Genomic DNA, 21,682 nt, shown 5'->3' with positions numbered 1-21,682 from the left:
TTCCCTTTGGCCATTCCAGCCATCATTTGGAATCTCATTACCAGACACATCCTTGCAGCAACACACACGAGACACAAAAAAACAGTGCTTGAAGAATTACTTATAAGAATGGGGGCACAGACTAGAAACAAGTACGATACTGAGAGGTTCACTGCTGCAGTATGGGATTACAACTGCTGGGAAAGACTCCTGGTGTACCAGTGCATGCTACACTGATGCAGCAACAAGCCAGCCATCCAGGTAAGGGAAAACTGATCTATGCAGCCTGAAACCATGCAAGTACCTTGACAGCTTAAATGAAACTAATAAAAATGTGCAGAACCCACAGTGTATGGATCTGACCTGTAGATGGAGAAACCTACTAGACGAAGTCTGTCTCTGCATGTGAGAAGACAGGCATGGCATTTTGGAGATCCTAAAAATAAACCCAATCGCCTATAGTAAAGAAAAAAAAAAAATAAGACTGCACTTGGGAGTGAAAACAATTAGATTAAGATCCACAAGGGTACTTAAGTCCTTCATTTTCTTCCCAGTCTGCTTGGAGCTGGGACTGCCCCTAGCTGCACTGTGACAGATTAGACATTTCCAGCAGTCCCATGTCAGAGTCTTAAAGGAAAAAAAAAGTACGGATGGCACTATCTCCTCCATGTCAAGTAAAAGTCATGTTGCACAGAGCAAAAACAGTTTGGCTATGGTCCTCCTCAATATACTCTTCCGCATCAGGTTCAAACAAGAGGGGTCACCGGAAAGGTTACATTGGTATGCTCTAGTCATGTCAGATCCTGCTGCTGTACCAGCTCCTTCCACTGTGCTAAACTCCAAGCTACACAAGGTTATACAAAGACAAAGTTAGTGTGTACGGAGCTTTTCCTTCAATAGGCCTTCCATCAGCTCTTAGTGCCTCTGCAGTTTATCTGCCATGTCCCTTCAAAACTACACATGGGTCTGGTAATTGCCCACCCAAAAGGACAATGCCACAGATGCATGAACAAATCAGGTTTCTAATGCTGACTGCTACAAAGAATCTTTCTTGGCCTCTCAACTGGAGGCTTAGACACCAAAGTCAGTTTAAGAACTTGGTAAAAGGAAATTACCTACAGTGAAGAGGGAAAGCGGAGAGAGTAGCCTCTTGAGTTTGCAAAGTGGGTGTAAAGGATAGCCTTTCAACCTGCAAGACTAAATCCCTGACTTAAAGTGCACTGGAGTGGGATTTACTGCAGTGGCCCAAAAGGGGAAGTAAGGGGAACATACTGAGCAGGGGGCACTGCTTCTACGGAAAAATGATTATGAAGTTGCACACACAAACACACAGATGCTGGCAATGATAATGCCAGTAGACTGATGCAGCAACTACAAGCACTGGAACAGTGAATGGAAATGTCAAGTTTAATATACTGGCATGGGAAAGGAGAGGACCATCATGGAGGCAATATTACTGGGTCTATGCAAACCGAGTACAATGGCATAGTACAGGAAACACTTGGGAAGGGAGGAGATTCTAGGCTCTGAGCAGCAGAGGGTGAGAAAGCAGATATCACAACTATTGGACTTGCAGCTATCACTAGAGTTACCTGTGCAAGGAAACACGGCACACAAATTAATAAGGTGCAACCAACAGAGCAACTTATGCCAACAAGAAGGTAGTTCCTGAGGTAAAGGAACAAGATCCCTGGCACCCAGAGTCACTGCAGACAGGAACACATTTTAGAGCAGATGTCATCAACCCTGTGGCCATTTTACAATTATGGCTTGAAATGCCTGAAGGGGACTTAGTCTTCCCATCATGATCCACATTCCTGCTACTTAAAAATATGTCCGAGACTGCTACACAACAAGGAAGGTGGAATACTTGCATCATAATTCTGCAGCCACGCTATGCTTCTTGTAGGTATGTTTTGCCATTCTGAGAATCACTCAGAAGATAGTACAGTTTTGTACCTACCATAAATGTAGATGTTCGAATGTTCACACTGCTGCAGTCATCACACTTGGCTTATCCTGCCGTCAGGCAGTCCCCGCAGTCGGCCAGAGTTCCAAAGTCTTGGTCCGGTGTCCGTTGTCGCTTCTTCCCTTACGTCAGTGCGCCAGGGGTATACAAGAGGCATCCAACGCCATTTTCTTCAGTTTTTCTTGCCCCAGATGTCAGATGCCCCCTAGCAGATGGGCAATACATATTACCAATGAAACATGTACAGAAAATACAAAAAATACCTTCAGTTACAAGCAAATACACCACAAAGGTTGTATCAGATAGAAAGGTATAGAAAAGTGCAGCTAGTACAGAGGGGATGGAGGGGGGGGGGGTAACCTGGACTGCAGCAGTGTGAACACTCGAACATCTACATTTATGGTAGGTACAAAACTGTACTATGTTCATCGTGTTACACTGCTGCAGTCATCACACTTGGGTTGAATCCCAAAGCTAAGGATGGGTGGTGGAGTTAAAGAGGGTTTGGAGAAGCTAGAAGGCCCTGCAGAACTGCAGTGGCAAAGCCAGCTCTAGTCTTAGCATATAGAGGTTGCAGCTTCCAAAATATCCTTGGTTGGTACCCCCCTGAGGAAGGCAGTTGATGTAGCTGTAGCCCTGGTGGAGTGGGGCCTAATGCTAGCAGGTACCGGTTTCCCATGACGTGTGTAACAGAAACATATACAATGTCCTATCCATTTGGAATTTGTCTGTTTTGAGAGCTTTTCCTTGTGATCCTGCAGCATAGGATACAAAGAGCTGGTCAGATTTTCTGTAAGCCTTAGTTTTATCCAAGTAGTAACGTAATTGCCTGTGAATGTCCAAAGAGTGAGGAGTCTTTCTCCTTTGTTCTGGGGGTTTGGGAAAAAGGTGGGTAAATGAATGGTTTGGTTTAGGGCCACACTGGATACCACCTTTGGCATACAGGAAGGGTTAGTCCGTAGAGCGACTCTGTCTTGGTGGAAAATGAGGAAAGGCTCCACTGCCATTAGGGCCTGTAGCTCTGAGACTCTTCTAGCTGAAGTTATTGCTAGTAGCAGGGCAGTTTTCCATAATAGAAACTAAGTCTGCTGAAATAGCTGGTTCAAAGGGCTGCAGTGTAAGCTTTTCCAAAACAAAGTTGAGATCCCAAGTTGGGGTTGGTGCTCTCCTGGGCGGTCTTATGTTCTTAGCCCCTCTGAGGTACTGTCTTAGGAGTGGATGTGAAAATAAAGGAGGATCCGTGTTGTAGTGAGCTGAAATCGCTGCGGCGTGGATCTTAATAGATGAAAAAGAAAGTCCTGTGTGCAACATCTCAGTTAAATATTGCAGAATCTGAGGAATATTTGGAGCAAGGGGATTTTGGCCTTTAGCCTGGTTCCAGGCGCAAAATCTTTTCCATTTGTCTGAATAGGCTTTCCTGGTGCTGGGCCTCCTGGCCTCCAGAATGACATCCATAACATCTTTAGATAGAGGTGTTGGCTGGCTGCTTAGGTAATTTGCCATGCAGCCAGATTTAAAGTCTTGAGCTGGCTGTGTAGAATCTGATTGTTTTGCTGAGTGAGCAGGTGAGGAATTTGGGGTAAAATCCATGGTGGGCCGTGGGCCATGTTCCTTAGTATTGGGTACCAGTGCTGGCGTGGCCAGTCTGGAGCAATGAGTATCATTTGTGGCCTTTCTAATCTGACTTTCAGTAGCACCTTTGCTAGAAGGGGCAGTGGAGGAAAGGCATAGACGGTTAATGTTTTCCAACTGAATGAGAGGGCGTCCACTTTCCAAGCTAGTGGGTGGAATGTCCTTGTGCAAAATTATTGAAGTTGGTAGTTTTGGGGGTTGGCAAACAGATCTATGTCTGGGCGTCCCCATTTTTGAATTATCATTGCAAATACTTGTGGATCCAGTTTCCACTCGTGGAGATCCATGATGTTTCTGCTGAGGTCGTCTGCCGATGTGTTTTTCTTTCCTGGCAGGAATTGTGCTTGTAGTTGAACTTGGTAAGTCAGTGCTGTGTTCCACAAGGTCATGGCTTGCCTGCATAGGGGGTAGGAGTGTGTTCCCCATTGCTTGTTTATGTACCACATTACTGTGGTATTGTCCGTCTTTATTAGGAGTTGTCCTGGATGTAAGAGGTCCTTGAAAGCTGTTAGGGCATTCTGTACAGCTAGCATTTCTTTTTGATTAATATGCAGATGCCTTTGATCTGTATCCCATTTGCCCTGAATGCACTGTCCTGCCATGTGTGCTCCCCAGGCATAGTCCGATGCATCTGTTATAGTTTGCCTGGCTGTGGGCAAGGTAAAAGGCTGACCCTTGTTGAGGTGACATGCCTGTGCCCACCATAGAAAATCCTGTTTAAGGCAGGGAATGAGTGGTATCATTGTTTCCAAGCTGTGGCTGTGCTGTGTCCATACGCTCTTCAGGTACCATTGTAATTTCCTCATATGCAGTTTTGCAAATGGTATTAGGAGTATGCAAGATGCCATGAATCCCAAGGCGTGCAAGGTCTTTGTTGCCATCATTTTGAAGTATTGAGTCAGCTGTTGTTGCTTGTCTGGCGTGAGATAAGCCATCTGGGCCGTTGCATTCAAGGTAGCACCCAGGAATGTTATGTACTGTGAGGGCACTAGTTTTGATTGCTTTTCGTTTACTGTGTACCCTAGGCAACTTAGAAGGTGTTTGACAAATGCCAGATGCTTTAAAAGAATGTCCTTGCTTTCTGCTTGAATAAGGCAGTCGTCCAGGTATGGGTATATTTGAATTCCTCTTTGTCTGCAGTATGCAATTACTGGTGCCAGGCATTTTGTGAAGACCCTGGGCGCAGTAGATAAGCCAAAGGGCAGTGCAGAGAATTGATAATGAGTTGAACATGCAATGAAACGGAGGTATCTTCTGCAATTTTGTCTGATAGGGACATGCAGGTATGCCTCCTTGAGATCCAACGTTACTAACCAAGCCTTCTTGCCCAGCATGGGAAGAAGCTGCTGTAGTGTTAGCAAGTTGAATTTGGGTACTTGGAGATAGGTGTTTAGAATTGAAAGGTCCAGAATGGGTCTCCAGGCTTTGTCCTTTCTGGGGACTAGAAAGAGTCGAGTAAAATCCTTGTCCTTGCTCCTGTGTAGGTACCTGTTTTATGGCTCTCATGTCCATGAGAGCTGTAATTTGTTTTTGTGCCTCCGCCCACTGATTTGGTGGCAGGTTTGGCATTCCTTTTATCCTTGGCAAGGTGTGAAAATGGAATCTGTATCCTTGTGAAACAATGCTTAGGACCCATTTGTCTTTTGTGACGATGTGCCAGTTGTCTGCAAAAAGTGCTAATTTTCCTCCCAAGGGAACTGCCAAGAGAGATTTACTTGGCAGTCTGAGGGTTAAGTCATTGTGTTTGTCTTCTGTTAGCTTGGAGCCTATCTTCTCCTTTCTGGGTAGTGGCACCCCATTGGCGAGGTTTGTAAGGGCCTTGTGATTGACCTCTGCCCCTTGGGCATCTGTATTTGCCCCTCTGTGGTCTGTCAGATGCTGGAAAGGACCAGTTTTTTGTTGGCCAATTTCTGCTGAAATGAGGGGGTTGAACCTGTAAAAAAATCCTCGACTGTCTGCACAGACTTTGCCTTACCCTCCATTTTCTTTAAAACCTCTTCTGCTTTTACATCAAATAAAACATCCTGCTGTAAAGGTGCATCCAATAACTTTGCTTTAACATGATCATGCAGGGTTTGTTCTTTTAACCAAGCATGTCTACGTATAACAGACCCAGTCACTGCTGCTCTACAGGAAGCTTCCAATGAATCAAATCCACATTGTAAAGTATGTTTGCCCACCTGTTCAGCTGCATGCAACAAATCTTGCATTTCCTTGAAGTCAGTCTGCTCTGAATGTGTGCTCATTTTTTGTTTTGAGACATTAGGAATTGCTGATATTTCAGCATGTGAAACTGGCAATTTAAGGCTCTCATAGCTAGAGTAGCTGAGGTGTATACCTTCTTTCCCCATCTATCTAGTGTTCTGGAATCCCTTTCAGAAGGTACAGGATTTTTAGCAATAGAGGCCTTAACCCCTTTGGGACCCTGGGAAATTGTTTCTGGGTCAGCAACAGGGCTTTTATATAGAGGAATTTGTGAGAGTCAGGGACTCTGTAGTATCTGTCTGGTTTGGCTGGAGCAGGAGGTAGAGAGTCTGGGTTAAGACTAGATTCTAAGTAAACATCATCCACAATGTCTAACACAGGAGGGATAGCAAGTGGTCTGTGCTGGGGTAGTAAAAGGAACTCTCGGAGCCTTTTCTTAGAATCAAGAGTAATCCTGGCCTTCCCAATGGAAATGTTCCCTCATGGTATGTAAAGTTTCCCCAAAGGAGTAATTTTCTGGAGGAGATGCTGAGGGAATAGACTCTTCAGCATCAGAATCTTCATAAGGGGGAAAAAGAGTATTCCTGTCCCTCAGAAGAATCTGAGGAAACTGAAACATGGTCAGAGGAGGCATAATCCTCCTCTTGTCTTGGCCTTTTATCAGGAGGGGGATGGGAACCCCTGATTAGGGTAATTAAATCTTCAGCCATCTTAAGCATCTGTTTTTTAGACATGGGGCCTTGTACTGGAGACTGATGTACAGTCTTTTTTGATTTTAATGGAGTTTTTAGTTTAGCATAAGATTTAATGGAGAGTGTAGTCAGTCTGAAGACACCTTCTGCAACCGAAGGCGTTTCAACTGCACTGGAATCTCCTTCTGCTTGGGAGTCGGAAGGGGCTAAAGAAGAAGGCTGTGGCGGCCTAGTGTACTCAGCTTGTGAATCAGAAGCAGTCTGGGGTTCTAAATCAGCGGTAGTCAGGGGCTGCGTAGGCACCTCATTGAAAACCGGAGAACCAGCGACAAGCCCAGCAGAGGCCTCGAAGTCAGGTATGGGTCTAGGCTGCCTGTCCTTATCCTTGCATTTTTTATGCATGCCGGTCGTCGGCTGCTCCGATGGCATGGTATAATTAAATTTCCTACCAAAGTAATATCGTGCAAAATCAAACCGACGTTTGATAGTTCGTTTATTAAACCTAGCACAAAACCGACAACCTGTGACGTCGTGGTCTGGGCCTAGGAGGTATTTGCTTCCCACAAGAAACGCAATTGTTAACTTTTTCTGACATCGGACTGAGGCAAGAAAAGGTTCCCCAACGGGGTACTTAGCTTTATTGAAGATTTCGGTCTGAAATTCGATTTGAAAATCTCAGGAGTCGGCCGACCGGCACTTGCGAACTGCTTCTGCTTCGGGCACCGTGCGGCAAGACTGAAGAAAATGGCATCAGATGCCTCTTATATACCCCTGGCGCATTGACATCAGGGAAGAAGCGACAGCAACCAACGCCGGACCACAGGACCGCCTGACAGCAGGATAACCCAAGTGTGATGACTGCAGCAGTGTAACACGAACATCCAAAGACTCTCAATAGACATCCTTTACTTCAAAACATAAAGCTCAATATTTAGCAGTTAGTGAAACCCTGACAGATCTTTTACTAACCAACACCGTGAACTTCACTCAATATAGGCATTTAATGTGCCATGGCAGCTGGAAAAGCCCAAGTGCAACAAAAGCCACAAAACAAATGACTGAAGTTGACAGCTTATTAAGCTGCAGATAAAGTAAAAACTGTAGTAGTGTTGGCACTGTCTTATCCTGGCCCTTGTCCTCCTATCTACAAATGGAGTTCTTAATGACATCTTTTAAAATGATTTTTAATGCATCAATTAACACAGACTTTATATGAAACTTATGGACCATCACTACCTAGTAACACAGAAAGCATGTTCATTAATGGAGACAGAATGAAATATAGAAGGAGATGGATTTGTGGTGCACTGAAACAAAGTACAACTCTGGCAGCCTAACAAAAGTTTCATCCACTGTGGGCATAGTCCTATAGTCCAAAAATGAAATCCAGAACAAAGGAAAGATGAAAATCTTGAAAATATATTAATGAATTCATATATTTTTTGCACTGAAGGCTTGAACTTTCAGCCGAAACCGGTTTGCTGTGGATATTTTATTTATGGAGCCTGCCACAATAAAATTTCAAGATTTTCATCTTTCCTTTGTGCTGGATTTCATTTTTGGACTTTTGGCAATTTTGGTTTAATCCGTGCACTCTGTCTACCTTGTGTATTTTTGGTTCAGTCTGTTGGCATACTGCTCATACGCTGGAGACGCTTGGGATGGGAGGTCGTATCTATAAGTCCTATAGGCCACCAAATATCCAAAGAAGCAACACAACCTCTGAACTCTCTTCACAGCATAGTCAGCAACTACTTACAAAACACATCTAAAATGTAAATGCTTTGAACAAGGCTAAATAGATATCCAAACCAGAACAGTCCACCCACTACTACCAAATTACCCTACACAACTCATGCCTATATAGGACTAAAGACTTGCTAACAGTAAAAAGTACAGTTTTGTATCTACCATAAATGTAGATGTCCGAACAGGATAGCATCTGCAGTCATAACAAATGGGTTGTCCTGTCGTCAGGCAGCCCTTCTGTCGGCCGGATTCCAAAGTCTGGGTCCGGCTTCGGCTGATGTCGCATTTCACCCGACGTCATCTCTGCTGGTCTTCGGGTATAAAAGCATCAGCCGATGCCATTTTCCTCAGTGTTTCTTGCCCCAGATGCCAGTTGCCCTCTAGGAAAGCTAAATTTTGGATAAATGCCAATGTTTCCAAAATAGTAGAAGGCAAACACAAACATTAAGCATGTATGTACATATATACAAACAAATACACCATAAGAGACTCCCCCCCCCCAGCTAGCTATTAGGAGGGTAAATACCCTAGCAGTACCACAGAGGGGAAGGAGGGTGGGTAATCCTGACTGCAGATGCTATCCTGTTCGGACATCTACATTTATGGTAGGTACAAAACTGTACTATGTCCTTCAAGGATGCATCTGCAGTCATAACAAATGGGTAGAATACCATAGCCAAACTAGGGGAGGAGGAAGAAGAATTATGGTGTAGTTAGGATCCCTAGCAATACAGCAGTGGCAAACCCTGCTCGGGATCTAGAGTATAGAGGTAAATTATAATGCTTGGCAAATGTATGCATGGAGGTCCAAGTAGCCGCCTCAATAATGTCCTTGGTTGCCACTCCTCGTAAGAAAGCTGTGGTAGTGGCTGTAGACCTTGTAGAATGAGGTCTTATGTTCTGTGGAACTGGTTTTCCATGGTAGGAGTAACAGAATCTTATGCAATTTCCTATCCATTTGGAGATTGTCTGTTTGGAAATTGCTTTTCCTTCCCTTCCTTTTGCATAGGCTACTAAAAGCTGGTCAGTTTTTCTGTTACTTTTGGTTCTGTCCAGGTAGTAGCGTAACTGTCTATGTACATCCAAGGTATGCAGCAGCCTTTCCCCCCTGTTCTGTGGATTGGGAAAGAAGGTAGGTAGGTGGATTGCCTGGTTTAAAGACACTCTGGATACCACCTTGGGCATAAAAGTAGGATTAGTTCTCATGGACACTATCTTGATGGAAGATTAGGAAGGGTTGTACTGCCATTAAGGCCTGTAGTTCCGAAACCCTCCTTGCTGAAGTAATTGCCAGTAGGAAAGCAGTTTTCCATGATAGGTGTTGAAGATCTGCTGTTGCTGCTGGTTCAAATGGAGGGAGTGTCAATTTTTCTAGCACAAAGTTCAAGTCCCATGCTGGTAATGGTGGTTTCCTAGGAGGTTTTACATTCTTGATCCCTCTGAGGAATTGCCTGAGTAGAGGATGCGAAAAGACAGGTGGATCGAAGCTGTATTCTGCGGAAATAGCTGATGCATGTATCTTAATGGGGGAATAGGACAGGCCCGTATGTAGAAGCTCTGCCAAGTACTCCAGGATGTTAGCAATATCTATGTTCGAGACATCTTTTCCTCTTTCAGTACTCCAAATGACAAACCTTTTCCATTTTCCTGTATAGTTCCTTCTTGTTGAAGGTCTGCGGGCCTCAAGGATAATGTCTTTAACCCTTTGGGATAAGTCTGGGTTAGTAGCTGTTATGTGATGTTCCAGGCAGTCAGTTGCAAGGTTTTTAGGTTTGGGTGCATGATGTTGTAGTTGTTCTGAGTTAACATCAAAGGCATCAGGGGTATTGGCCACATTCACCCCTGAGACATGCTCCTCAGCAAAGGATACCAGTGTTGTCTTGGCCAATTCGGAGCTATCAGAATTATCCTTGGACGTTCCTCTTTGATTTTCAGTAGTACCTTGTGCATCAAAGGCAGAGGTGGAAATGCATATGCTGTCAGGCCTTTCCAACTGAAGGATAGAGAGTCCACCTTCCATGCTAGTGGGCGGCATGTCCTTGTGCAGAATTTTTTGAGCTGGTGATTGAGTGGGGATGCGAATAGGTCTATTTGAGGCATTCCCCATTTCTTTGTGATGGCCTTGAAGATGTCCGGGTGTAGCATCCATTCGTGAGCATCCGAGGTGGTTCTGCTTAACATGTCTGCTAGGGTGTTTTCTTTTCCGCACAAATATTGCCTGTAACTGGATGTTGTAGCTCAGAGCCATATTCCAAAGGTCCAGAGTCATTCTGCATAGGGGTATGAATGAGTGCCTCCCTGTTTGTTGATGTACCACATGACTGTGGTGTTGTCTGTCCTTATCATTAAATGGCCTTCTTTGAGGAATGGTTTGAATTTCTGGATTGCTAGTTTTACTGCCAGCAATTCTTTTGGTTTATGTGCAGGTGCAGCTGGTCTGGAGTCCACAATCCTTGTATGCACTTGTCCAACATGTGCGCCCCAGCCTAGGTCTGAGGCGTCCGTTGTGATGGTTTGGTTTGCTTGAAAGTTGTGGAAGGGCAAGCCTGGGTTTGACTGGCATGCTTGAGCCCACCATAGGAACTCTTGTTTCAGGCATGGGATTAGTGGGATTTCGGTTTCTAAGCTGTGCCTGTGTTGAGACCATAAATTCTTTAGGTACCACTGTAGTTTTCTCATATGCAGTCTGGCATGGGGACCAGGATTATGCATGATGCCATGAAGCCCAAGGCCTGCAGTACTTTTCTTGCTGTTAGTTTGTGCTGCTTTGTTAATGCCAAGAAGTAAAGAGGAGTTGTGCTTGTTTTTCTGCAGTTAGGAATGCCATTTGTTTTACTGTGTCCAATTCCGCACCCAAGAATGTTCTTGTCTGGGATGGTATCAGTCTTGACTTTTTAAATTGACTGTGTATCCCAGGGCTTGTAGTAAGCAAATGACTCTTAGTAAATCTGTTGTCAGCTTGCTTTTGTTGTCCGCTTGTAACAGGCAGTCGCCCAGGTATGGATAAATTTGGATTCCCTGTAGCCTGCAATGAGCGATTACTGATGCCAGGCATTTTGTGAATACTCTGGGCAGTAGATAAGCCAAAGGGCAATGCTGAGAATTGATAATGCTCTGATCCTGCAAGAAATCTGAGGTATCTTCTGCAATTTGGTCGTATGGGGACGTGCAGGTATGCCTCCTTGAGATCTAGAGTTACCAGCCAACACTCCTTGCCCAGCATGGGAAGAAGTTGCTGTAGGGTCAGCATTTTGAATTTTGGTACAATGATGTATGTGTTTAAGACGGACAGGTCGAGAATAGGTCTCCAACTTTTCTCTTTTCTTGGTACTAGGAAGAGTCTGGAGTAGAATCCTTTGCCCTGTTGTGTTATTGGTACTCTTTCCACAGCTCTCATCTTTGTTAATTGAGCTATCTGCTTTAGAGCTTTTGTTTTTTGATTTGGAGGTAGGTTTGGCATTCCTCTTTTTACTGGTAAGGTGTGGAAGTGGAACCTGTAGCCTTGGTCTATGGTTTGCAAAATCCACTTGTCTTTTGTGATATAGTGCCAATTTTTCGAAAATAAGGCTAACTTTCCGCCTAAAGGTGCTGCTATTTGCTCCCTGGTAGGCGGTGTCAGAGTCAAGTCACTGTGATTGTCCTGTTGCAGTGGCAGTGGTTGTGTCTGTGCCTCTCTGGTTATTGCCTTGCCACTGACGTCCTCTATAGGCACCTCCTCTGGATTGATTTCTGCCTCTAGAGCGTCTATTCCTGCCTCTGAGATTTTGAGGAGTCTGGAAAGGACCAATTTTTGGCAGGCCAGTTCCTGCTAAACCTTGGGGGCTGTACCTGTAAGAAATCCTTAACTGTTTGTACAGATTTTGCCTTCTCTTCCATTTTCTTCATTACTTGCTGAGCAGGTGTACCAAATAGACTGGCCTTATCCATAGGAGCATCTAACAGCTTTGCTTTAACATGATCCAGCAAAACCTGTTCCTTCAACCATGCATGCCTTCTTATCACTGTGCCAGTCATGGCTGATCTAAATGAAGCCTCCAGTGCATCATAGCCACATTTTAAAGAATGGTTACTAACCTGCTGAATGTTATTCACCATTTCTAAAACATATTTCTTATCTAAGGAGTCATCGGAGGACAGCTTCTTAGTTAACTGATCAAGCATAAACTCTTGGTATTGGATCATGTGAAACTGACAGTTTAAAGCTCTAGCTGAGAGAGTAGCAGAGGTGTAAACTTTTTCCCCATCTCTAAGGACCTGGATTCCCTTTCAGAAGGGAGAGGGTTTTTGCTGAGGTCGGCTACTGCCTTAGGCCCCTGGGATATAGTCTCAGGATCTGCAAGTGGGGCCTTGTATAGGTGGTGATGAGTGTCTGGCACCCTGTAAAATCTATCTGGTTTGGCAGGGGCTGGAGGTAAAGCATCAGGAGCAGTGCAAACATCATTAAGTGCATCATCCACAACAGGCAGAACTGGAGGTATAGCTAAGGGCCTATGTTGTGGTAAGTGCAGAAAGGTCCTAAGCCTTTTTCTTGAATCTGAGAAATCTTGTCCCTGCCATTGGAATTGTTCTCTCATGGCATGTAAGGTTTCCCCAAAGGAAAATTCCTCTGGTGGAGAGGCAGATGGAATGGATTCTTCAGCATCGGAATCTTCATAAGTAGAAAAAGGTGCCTCTGGCTGATCTGTAATGTCTGAGTCATCCGAAGAATCATCAGAGGACACTGGCTCGGGGGGCTCTGCTCTAGGTCTCTTTTCTGGAGGCTGAGAGGCCCTGTCTGGGTGAGATTGGGATCCCCTAATTAAGGAGATTAAATCCTCTGCCAGAGTAAGCATTTGTGAACTAGAAGTGGGCCTATGTGAGGGGGTCTTAACAGGCACTGATTTAACAGTTTTGGCTGCTTTAGCCCTGGCAAAGGCCTTTTTTGACATGGCTGCAGGAGGCCTAGCAGCACCACGTGCTGGGGTAGAGACATCCAAAGGGATGGTGTCTGATAATTCACTAGGAACCACAGTAGTAGGCAAAACTTCAGAGGCCGATTCAACTAAGGTAGCAGGAGCCTCAGTATTAGTCATGGATTCGGCTGAATTTTGACCTGTTTTCTCGGTTTCGGCCGAAACAGAGACACTCGCGGCTTGCTTAACTGTGGTTTCGGCCGAAACCGCGGACCGCGAGTGTCGGTCTTTTTCTTTGCGTTTAACAATTTGGGTAGTCTGAGGATCCGACGGCATAATGTACGCAAAATCTGAGCCGAAAAACTGTTCAGCAAACTCCGACCGACGCCTAAGCGTTCGTCGGTTGAAGGAAGCACAGGCTAAACAGGCTGCTACGTCGTGGTCTGGGCCTAAACAAGGTAGGCAGTAAGAGTGGAAATCTTTATGAGGTATTTGTTTCCCACAAGTTAAACAGTTATTTACTTTTTCTGACATCGGCTGAGGCAAGAAAGAGTCCCCAACGGGTACTTAGCTTTAGAAGTCTTCAAGTAGTATTCGGTAGTAGTAATCTCTGGATCTGACCGACCGGCACTTGCGAACAGCTTCTGCTTCAGGCGCCACGCGGCAAGAAAGACTGAGGAAAATGGCGTCGGCTGATGCTTTTATACCCGAAGACCAGCAGAGATGACGTCGGGTGAAATGCGACATCAGCCGGACCCAGACTTTGGAATCCGGCCGACCGAAGGGCTGCCTGACGACAGGACAACCCATTTGTTATGACTGCAGATGCATCCTTGAAGGACATCTGCAATCCACAGTGCTAACATTCTACCACTACTGTAAACTGTCATAAGATCACTGATGCTCAATACAGTAAATATACATGACTCAACTAGCTGTTATTTAAACATTTAGCCTGCGATGTAGTGGGGTCTTTGGTCTAGTTGACCATTCCAAGCAATCAAAGAAAAAACAGAATGAATTATGACACCAGTATCTCCATCACTGTTACAGACAACCACCTTGCATTAAATTTAAAAGGCAAATGAAAGACTGAGCTCATTCTGGGAGGACAGGGTAAGGTTAAAAAGTGGAAATTTCCTGTTTGTGATAAACCAGTTTCAAAGGAGGCAAAAAAACACTACAAATTCAGTGACAAATAAAAGCACACAACATTATGGGTGACAAACTTCTCGAAGTTCCCAGCAGCATAAGCCGATTAGTGAATAGAAGTAGGACAAGAGGTTCAGACATCTTCCATTACATACACACACACACAGTAACCATTTTCAACCTTAATCGAACCACGTGATCTATTAACATAAGAATCAAAACAGTTTTCAGTTGGCATAAAAATATTACTCAATAAAAGCAGACATTTTAGATTTTACTATACAATTTATTTGATGACAGAAAAAACACCATCTTCTCAGTTGCGAAGATCCAAAGGCAAGTCTCACTGAAAGACAAAAAAAAATATTTGGATATTAAAAAAAGGTCCGTCAACCACACTAGAAAATAAACTGATTTTCATTAAACCTGAAAACTTAAAGACAGGCTAGTGGTTTTACTCTTCCAATAAATGAGCCATAGAACTTCATGACAGTACAGACTGCATTAATTTTTTTTGTTACTTCAGCTGAAACTGCATGTATACTCACACAGGCCGATTAAGCAAATGCATCTGCACATGAACTGCCCCCCCCCACAAGTCCACACAATACAAACTGATGCATGATAGTAAACTAGCTTAGTCCAAAGCAGGGGTTGCTAACGTCAGACTGCATGGGTAATGTGCAGCAAGAGAGGCACCACAGCTGCAAGATGAAGTCCTAACTTTGGGCTGTTACAGCCTTAAGTAACACACCTGGGAGTACATAAAAGGTGATGTTCCACCGTGGGCCCAAGGATGCGACAATCCAAGCCTGACTGCAACTTTCAGCCTTGGTTTTCACCACAAACAGCGCCACCTCCCTTCCACAAAGAACAGCAAGCAAGCAGTCATTATTTCCAAATTACTTCCAAAAACAAGCTTAAGCTGCTAATCTAACTCAAGTTGCCTGGGTCACAGTCACGGCACTGTCCTGTGCCAACCAAAGTTGGTACAGCACAAAATTACTTTTAAATGTTCCCTTTTTAAACTGTGCTTTCAACTTAATGTATCCTTCTTTGCTCCTATGAAATAAAAATAGGTAGAAACTACATCTGTTACAATTTTAAGCAAGCACAAAACAGGTGTGTACTACATCCGTTACAATTTTAAGCAAGCACCAAACAGATGCGTGTCAGTAAGCTCCTCTCCCCACCTAATTACTCCATCTGAACTCCTCTGCAGAGCTATATTCCACCACATCTTCTAGCAATGTATTCTAAGGCCATAACACACTGCTAAATTATACATACATGCACGCATTTTCTGTACATTATAAATACAGATACACTAAATTTAACAACTATTGAAAAGTCAGCAATAAGAACGTGTACAAATATGTATTTTTATCCATTAACATTTTAATTTAGGTTGTAGAATTGTAAATAGTTCTCACTAAGCTTTGTATGTAATGTTCCTAAATGGTACTGGAATGTTCTATATGTCACATATGTACTACTGTTATTTCTTGTGTGGCTTCTTTCCCCCAGGCCTCTGTTGAAAAGGTTTGTATGGTCAGTTGGACATTACTGGTCAAAAAAATGGATATTACTGGTTAAAAAAATGGAATAAATACTTTTTGCACAGAAAATACGCATTTTCATTTTATTCCCCTCTATACAAAAAGTACAGTTTTGTACCTACCATAAATGTAGATGTTCGAGGATCCACATTGCTGCGGTCCTAACTATTGGGGTAGTCCGCTGTCCAGTCGGCCCGAATACCAAAGTATATGGCTGACGTCGGTCAGGGCGCATTAGACTGACGTCAGTACGTCAGGGTACTAATGCGCATGACCGACGTCATATCCTCAGTCTTTTCTTGCCCCAGATGTCAGAAGACCCTGAAAAGATAAGGCCAAAACCAAAAACTCCAAACATACCTGCACCAAAAATATATACAATATATACAAAATTACCAGAATATAACCCCACCTACACAACCACCCCTAAACACAGAGGGAAGGAGGGAGGGTAAATTGGACTGCAGCAATGTGGATCCTCGAACATCTACATTTATGGTAGGTACAAAACTGTACTATGTTCTTCATTCCACATTGCTGCAGTCCTAACTATTGGGTAGAATCCCAAAGCAGAGGTAAGGGAGGCTGGCAAATCATAAGGAAGCAGGAACTGACAACATGCCTTGCAAAATAGCTGTGGCAAAACCAGCCCTAGACTTAGAGTAGAGAGGAAGGTGATAATGCTTAGAGAAAGTATGCACTGAACTCCAAGTAGCTGCCTCCAAAATATCCTTAGTTGCCACCCCCCTTAGGAATGCCGTTGAAGTGGCAGTAGCCCTAGTGGAATGAGGCCTAATCCCAGCTGGAATCTCCTTGCCATGATGGGAATAACAAAATGCAATGCAAAACCCAATCCACCTAGAAATAGTTTGTTTTGACACAGGCTTGCCCTGCGAACCCAAAGCAAAAGAAACAAACAACTGCTGAGACTGCCTAAAATCCTTGGTCCTGCTCAAATAACGCAATTGCCTATGTACATCTAAAGTGTGCAAAATCTTTTCCCCTTTATTTTGGGGATCTGCATAAAAAGTAGGCAAATGAATAGTTTGGTTTAAAGCCACACTAGAAACCACCTTAGGCATAAAGGAAGGATTAGTACGTAAAGATACCCTATCCTTATGAAAAATCAAAAAAGGCTCTACCGCCATAAGGGCCTGCAACTCAGAAACCCTTCTTGCAGAAGTAATGGCCAACAAAAAAGCAGTCTTCCATGACAAGTATTTCAATTCAGCAGTAGCCGCAGGCTCAAAAGGTTGTAGAGTAAGTTTCTCCAACACAAAATTGAGATCCCAAGCAGGAGTAGGAGCTCTACGTGGGGTCTTATATTCTTTGCCCTCTAAGAAATTGCTTGAACAAAGGATGCGAAAACAATGGTGGGTCACAATCATAGTGAGCTGAAATTGCTGCAGCATGAATCTTAATGGAAGAGAAAGACAAACCTTTGTCCAATAACTCAGTAAGATATTGAAGAGCCACACTCAAATTAGGCTCAGAAATCTCCAAATTGTTTGCTGCACTCCAAAATAAAAATCTCTTCCATTTTTCTGCGTGCACTTTCCTTGTACTAGGTCTTCTGGCTTCCATAATCACATTTAAAACTTGTTGAGGAAGTTGAGACCTGCTGTCTTTCAAAACAGAATATGCCAGGCTGTTAGATGAAGAGAGTGAAGCTTGACATTGAGCAGATGACCTTCCCTCTGAGACAACAGGTGTGGAATCAAAGGTAAAGGCCATGGAGGCTTCTTTACCAGACTCCTCAGTAATGGGTACCAGTGCTGCCGAGGCCAATCCGGAGCTATTAAAATCATCCTTGGCTTGTCTTGTCCGACCTTTAGAAGCACCTTTGGGAGAAGAGGTAGAGGTGGGAAAGCATACACATGAAGATTTTTCCAACTGAACGAAAGAGCATCCACTTTCCAAGCTGTGTGATGAAACCTCTTTGTGCAAAACTTTGGCAGCTGGTGGTTTAGTGGAGAAGCGAACAGATCTATGTCTGGAGTTCCCCATGACACTGTCAATTTTTGAAATACATGAAGATCCAGTTTCCACTCGTGGGGATCCATGATTTGTCTGCTTAACACATCTGCTAAGGAGTTCTGTGCTCCCGGCAGAAACCTTGCCTGAAGAGTTAGTTGCAAGCTGAGCGCAGTCTCCCATAAAATCATTGCTTGCCTGCACAATGGGTAAGAATGTGTTCCCCTTGTTTGTTGATGTACCACATGACAGTTGTGTTGTCTGTTAGAATCAACACCTGCCCTGGAAGAAGTAACTCCTTGAAAGCCATTAATGCAAACTGGACTGCTAACATCTCTTTCATGTTGATATGTAGATGCTGTAGTCTGGCAGGCCACTTGTCTTGTATCCACTTTCCATTTAGATGAGCTCCCAAGCAATGTCTGAGGCATCTGTCGTTAGAATCTGACTCGCCTCTGGCCAGGTCACAGAGAGTCCCTTGTTTAGGTGACATTCCTGAGCCCACCACAAAAATTCCTTTTGAATGCAAGGTATTATTTGAATGACAGTGTCCAAATCCTGGCAGTGCTGTGTCCATACATTTTTGAGATACCATTGCAGCTTCCTCATATGCAGTTTGGCATTGGGAAGCACCAGAATACAAGATGCCATGAACCCTAAGGCTTGAAGGACTGTCCTTGCAGTCAGCCCGGACTGAAGAGATAGTTGATGGAAGTAACTGGAAAGATTCTTTTGTTTGTCCGGGGTTAAAAAGGCCATCTGGGCTGCTGTATTCAGTCTCACACCCAGAAAGCACATGTCTTGAGAGGGTACTAGACTGGACTTTATTTCGTTCACAGAATACCCTAGGCATCTTAGCACTGCTATGACAATCTAAATGCTGTAGAAGGTCTTCCTTTTCTTGAGCTAGAATCAGGCAGTCGTCCAAGTAAGGATAGATTTGAATTCCTTTTAGCCTGAAATAAGCTATCACTGGAGCCAGAACCTTTGTGAATACTCTGGGCGCAGTGGATAAGCCAAAGGGCAATGCAGAGAACTGATAATGAGAATTTCCAGCTCGAAAACGCAGATACTTCCTGCAACTTAGTCTTATAGGCACATGAAGGTAAGCTTCCTTGAGATCTAAAGTTACCATCCAGTGATCTTCGCCCAGCAGAGGTAAAAGCTGTTGTAACGTCAACATTTTGAACTTGGGAATGTCCAGGTAAGTGTTGAGGATAGATAAATCCAAAATTGGTCTCCACGTGTTCCCCTTCTTCGGTACTAGGAACAGGCGAGAATAAAATCCTAGGCCTCTTTCTGGCACAGGAACTGGCTGAATGGCCCCTATTTGGAGCAACAGAGAAATCTGCTTGTGAGCCTCTTTTCTTTGTAGAGGAGGAATGTCTGGCATGCCTGTGAAAGGAGGCAAGGTATGGAAATAAAACCTGTAACCGTGGTGAATGATATCCAGAACCCATCTGTCTTGGGTAATTAAATCCCAATTTTCTTTGAAAAGGGACAGCCTTCCTCCCAAAGGTGCTGCCAGGTGAGAATGTTCTGGCAGCTGAAAAGGCAGGTCATTGGGTCTGCTTACGAAAGGACTGACCCCTGCCCTCACCAGAAGTTTGAGCAGGGGAACTCCCTGTCCTAGGCCTAAAAGAACCTTGAGCTCTGCCTCTACCACGTCTAGACCTACCCCTAGACTGGGAATCATAAGCAGGATAAGTCCATCCCTTAGTAGGCCAATTTCTACTAAACTTCGGAGGCTGCACCTGCAAAAAATCCTTAACAGTTTGCATAGACTTAGCCTTGTCCTCCATTTTCTTTAAAACTGCTTCCACAGGCGAACCAAACAACACATCAGACTGCAAAGGAGCATCCAAAATCCTAGTTTTAACATGCTCAGCTAAATTCTGATCTCTCAACCAGGCATGCCTACGAAGAACAGAACCAGTGGCAGCCACCCTCGAGGAGGCCTGCACAGCATCAAAACCACACTGCAAGGAATGTTTACCCACCTGTTCAGACACATGAACTAAATCCTGCAACTCTTTACACTCAATACCTTCTGCCAGAGCATCCACCTTAGATTTCAATTGTGAAAGGAGGTAATTCTGATATTTTAACATGTGAAAATGACAATTCAACGCCCTCATGGCTAAAGCGGAAGAAGTATACACTTTCTTTCCCCATCTATCCAAAGCCCTTGCCTCTTTATCAGGAGGAACAGGATTTTTAACAACAGAGGCCTTCACACCTTTAGGCCCCTGGGAGACAGTTTCCGGGTCTGCCCTAGGACTCTTAAAAAGATACTTATGAGCTTCAGGCACCCTATAGTACCTATCTGGTTTAACTGGGGCAGGAGGCAAAGAATCAGGATTCAGGGAAGCCTCTGCAAAATCATCTTCCACCACATTCAGAACAGGAGGTATAGCTAAAGGCCTATGCTGGGGTAAAAACAAGAATTCCCTAAGCCTCTTCCTGGAATCAGAGTAATCTTGACCTTCCCATTTAAAATGCTCCCTCATGGAATGCAGAGTCTCTGAAAATGAAAAATCCTCAGGAGGAGAAGCTGAAGGAGTAGAATCATCCACATCAGAATCAGAATAAGGAGGATACTCCTGCAAGTCTTCAGTCAAGACTCAGAAGCCTCGAACATTGCTCAAAACTCTCAAACTCAGGTTCCACCCTAGGCCTCTTATCAGGAGGGGGCATAGAACATCTAATCATAGTAATCAAATCCTCTGCCATTTTAAGCATATGTTTCTTAGGCAAAGACCCTGAAGCACTAGGAGAAACCCCCACTGAAGCTAAACTTGGCCTGCCTCTCAAAGAAGCCTTGGAAACAGAAGGGGAGGCTCTAACCACCTTAGGAAGAGGGGGAAGAACAGCCACCTGAGAAGCCCCCTCAGCCTGGCCTACTTCCTGCGAGGATACATCCTGTAACAGTAAAGTCTCTCCCTGAGACTCCAAAGAAACACCTGGCAGAACCTCCGGCTCCACTGAGCCTTCTAAAGAACCGACGTCAGGGACTGTCGGTTCTTCTACTCTAGGCTTTGCTGCTTTGTCTTTGCGCTTTTTGGCCGAAGCAGGCGTCTGAGCATCCGACGGCATTTTATAATTACAACGCTTCCCAAAAACTAACCTGGCACAGTCCAACCTTCTCTTAATAGTGCGTTTGTTAAATCGAGCACAAGAGCGGCATCCAACAACGTCGTGCTCAGGCCCTAAACAAGGTATACACAAAGTATGGTAATCCCTATGAGGTATCTGTTTCCCACAAGAAATACAGTTATTCACTTTTTCTGACATCCGGTTAAACACTGAGGCAAGAAAAAAACAAAATATTCCCCAACGGGGTACTTAGCCAACTTTGATTCGGTCTGAAACTCTGACTTCAGAAACTTTCAGAACGCCAACCTGCACTCGCAAAATTGCTTCTGCATCGGACCATGCGGCAAAAAAGACAGAGGATATGACGTCGGTCATGCGCATTAGTACCCTGACGTACTGACGTCAGTCTAATGCGCCCTGACCGACGTCAGCCATATACTTTGGTATTCGGGCCGACTGGACAGCGGACTACCCCAATAGTTAGGACTGCAGCAATGTGGAATGAAGAACATCAAAAGCTGGACGTCTCTTCATATGCATCCCTAGTCTGCATTTTTAAATATTTATCATATAACCTAATCCTTAGTGATCTTAACCTATATGTGAAGCTTCACTACTACATTCCTCAAGTACAGTCAGTCAAACTTGACCTGTAAATTTATAACTCTGCCCTATGACATGTTGCATACTACATTCACGTTAAAGGCGCCCTTTAGCATCCTCTCCTGCCATACACGGGTCTGCAGCTTTAAATTCACCATTTCTGATATCATTTATTACGCC

The 21,682-nt window shown here is 44.2% G+C and overlaps 1 protein-coding gene across 3 annotated transcripts in view; it reads right to left on the bottom strand.

The window, feature by feature from the left end:
* Nucleotides 1-14,535: 14,535 nt before the first annotated feature.
* Nucleotides 14,536-21,682, bottom strand: part of RPS24 (ribosomal protein S24) — a 181,905-nt gene continuing 174,758 nt past the window's right edge. For all 3 annotated transcript variants that reach the window (XM_044056888.1, XM_044056887.1, XM_044056889.1), the window contains one exon: nucleotides 14,536-14,616. Coding sequence is in view for 1 of the 3 variants with exons in the window: in XM_044056889.1 (XP_043912824.1) it covers nucleotides 14,614-14,616 (3 nt within the window). In the remaining 2 variants the exon portion in view is untranslated. The remainder of the gene's footprint in view (nucleotides 14,617-21,682) is intronic.

Source organism: Protopterus annectens, chromosome 14.part0 (genome assembly GCF_019279795.1).
Source record: "Protopterus annectens isolate FY-2018-M chromosome 14.part0, PAN1.0, whole genome shotgun sequence".
Classification (NCBI taxonomy): domain Eukaryota; kingdom Metazoa; phylum Chordata; order Ceratodontiformes; family Protopteridae; genus Protopterus; species Protopterus annectens.
This window is presented reverse-complemented; position numbering and strand designations above follow the sequence as displayed.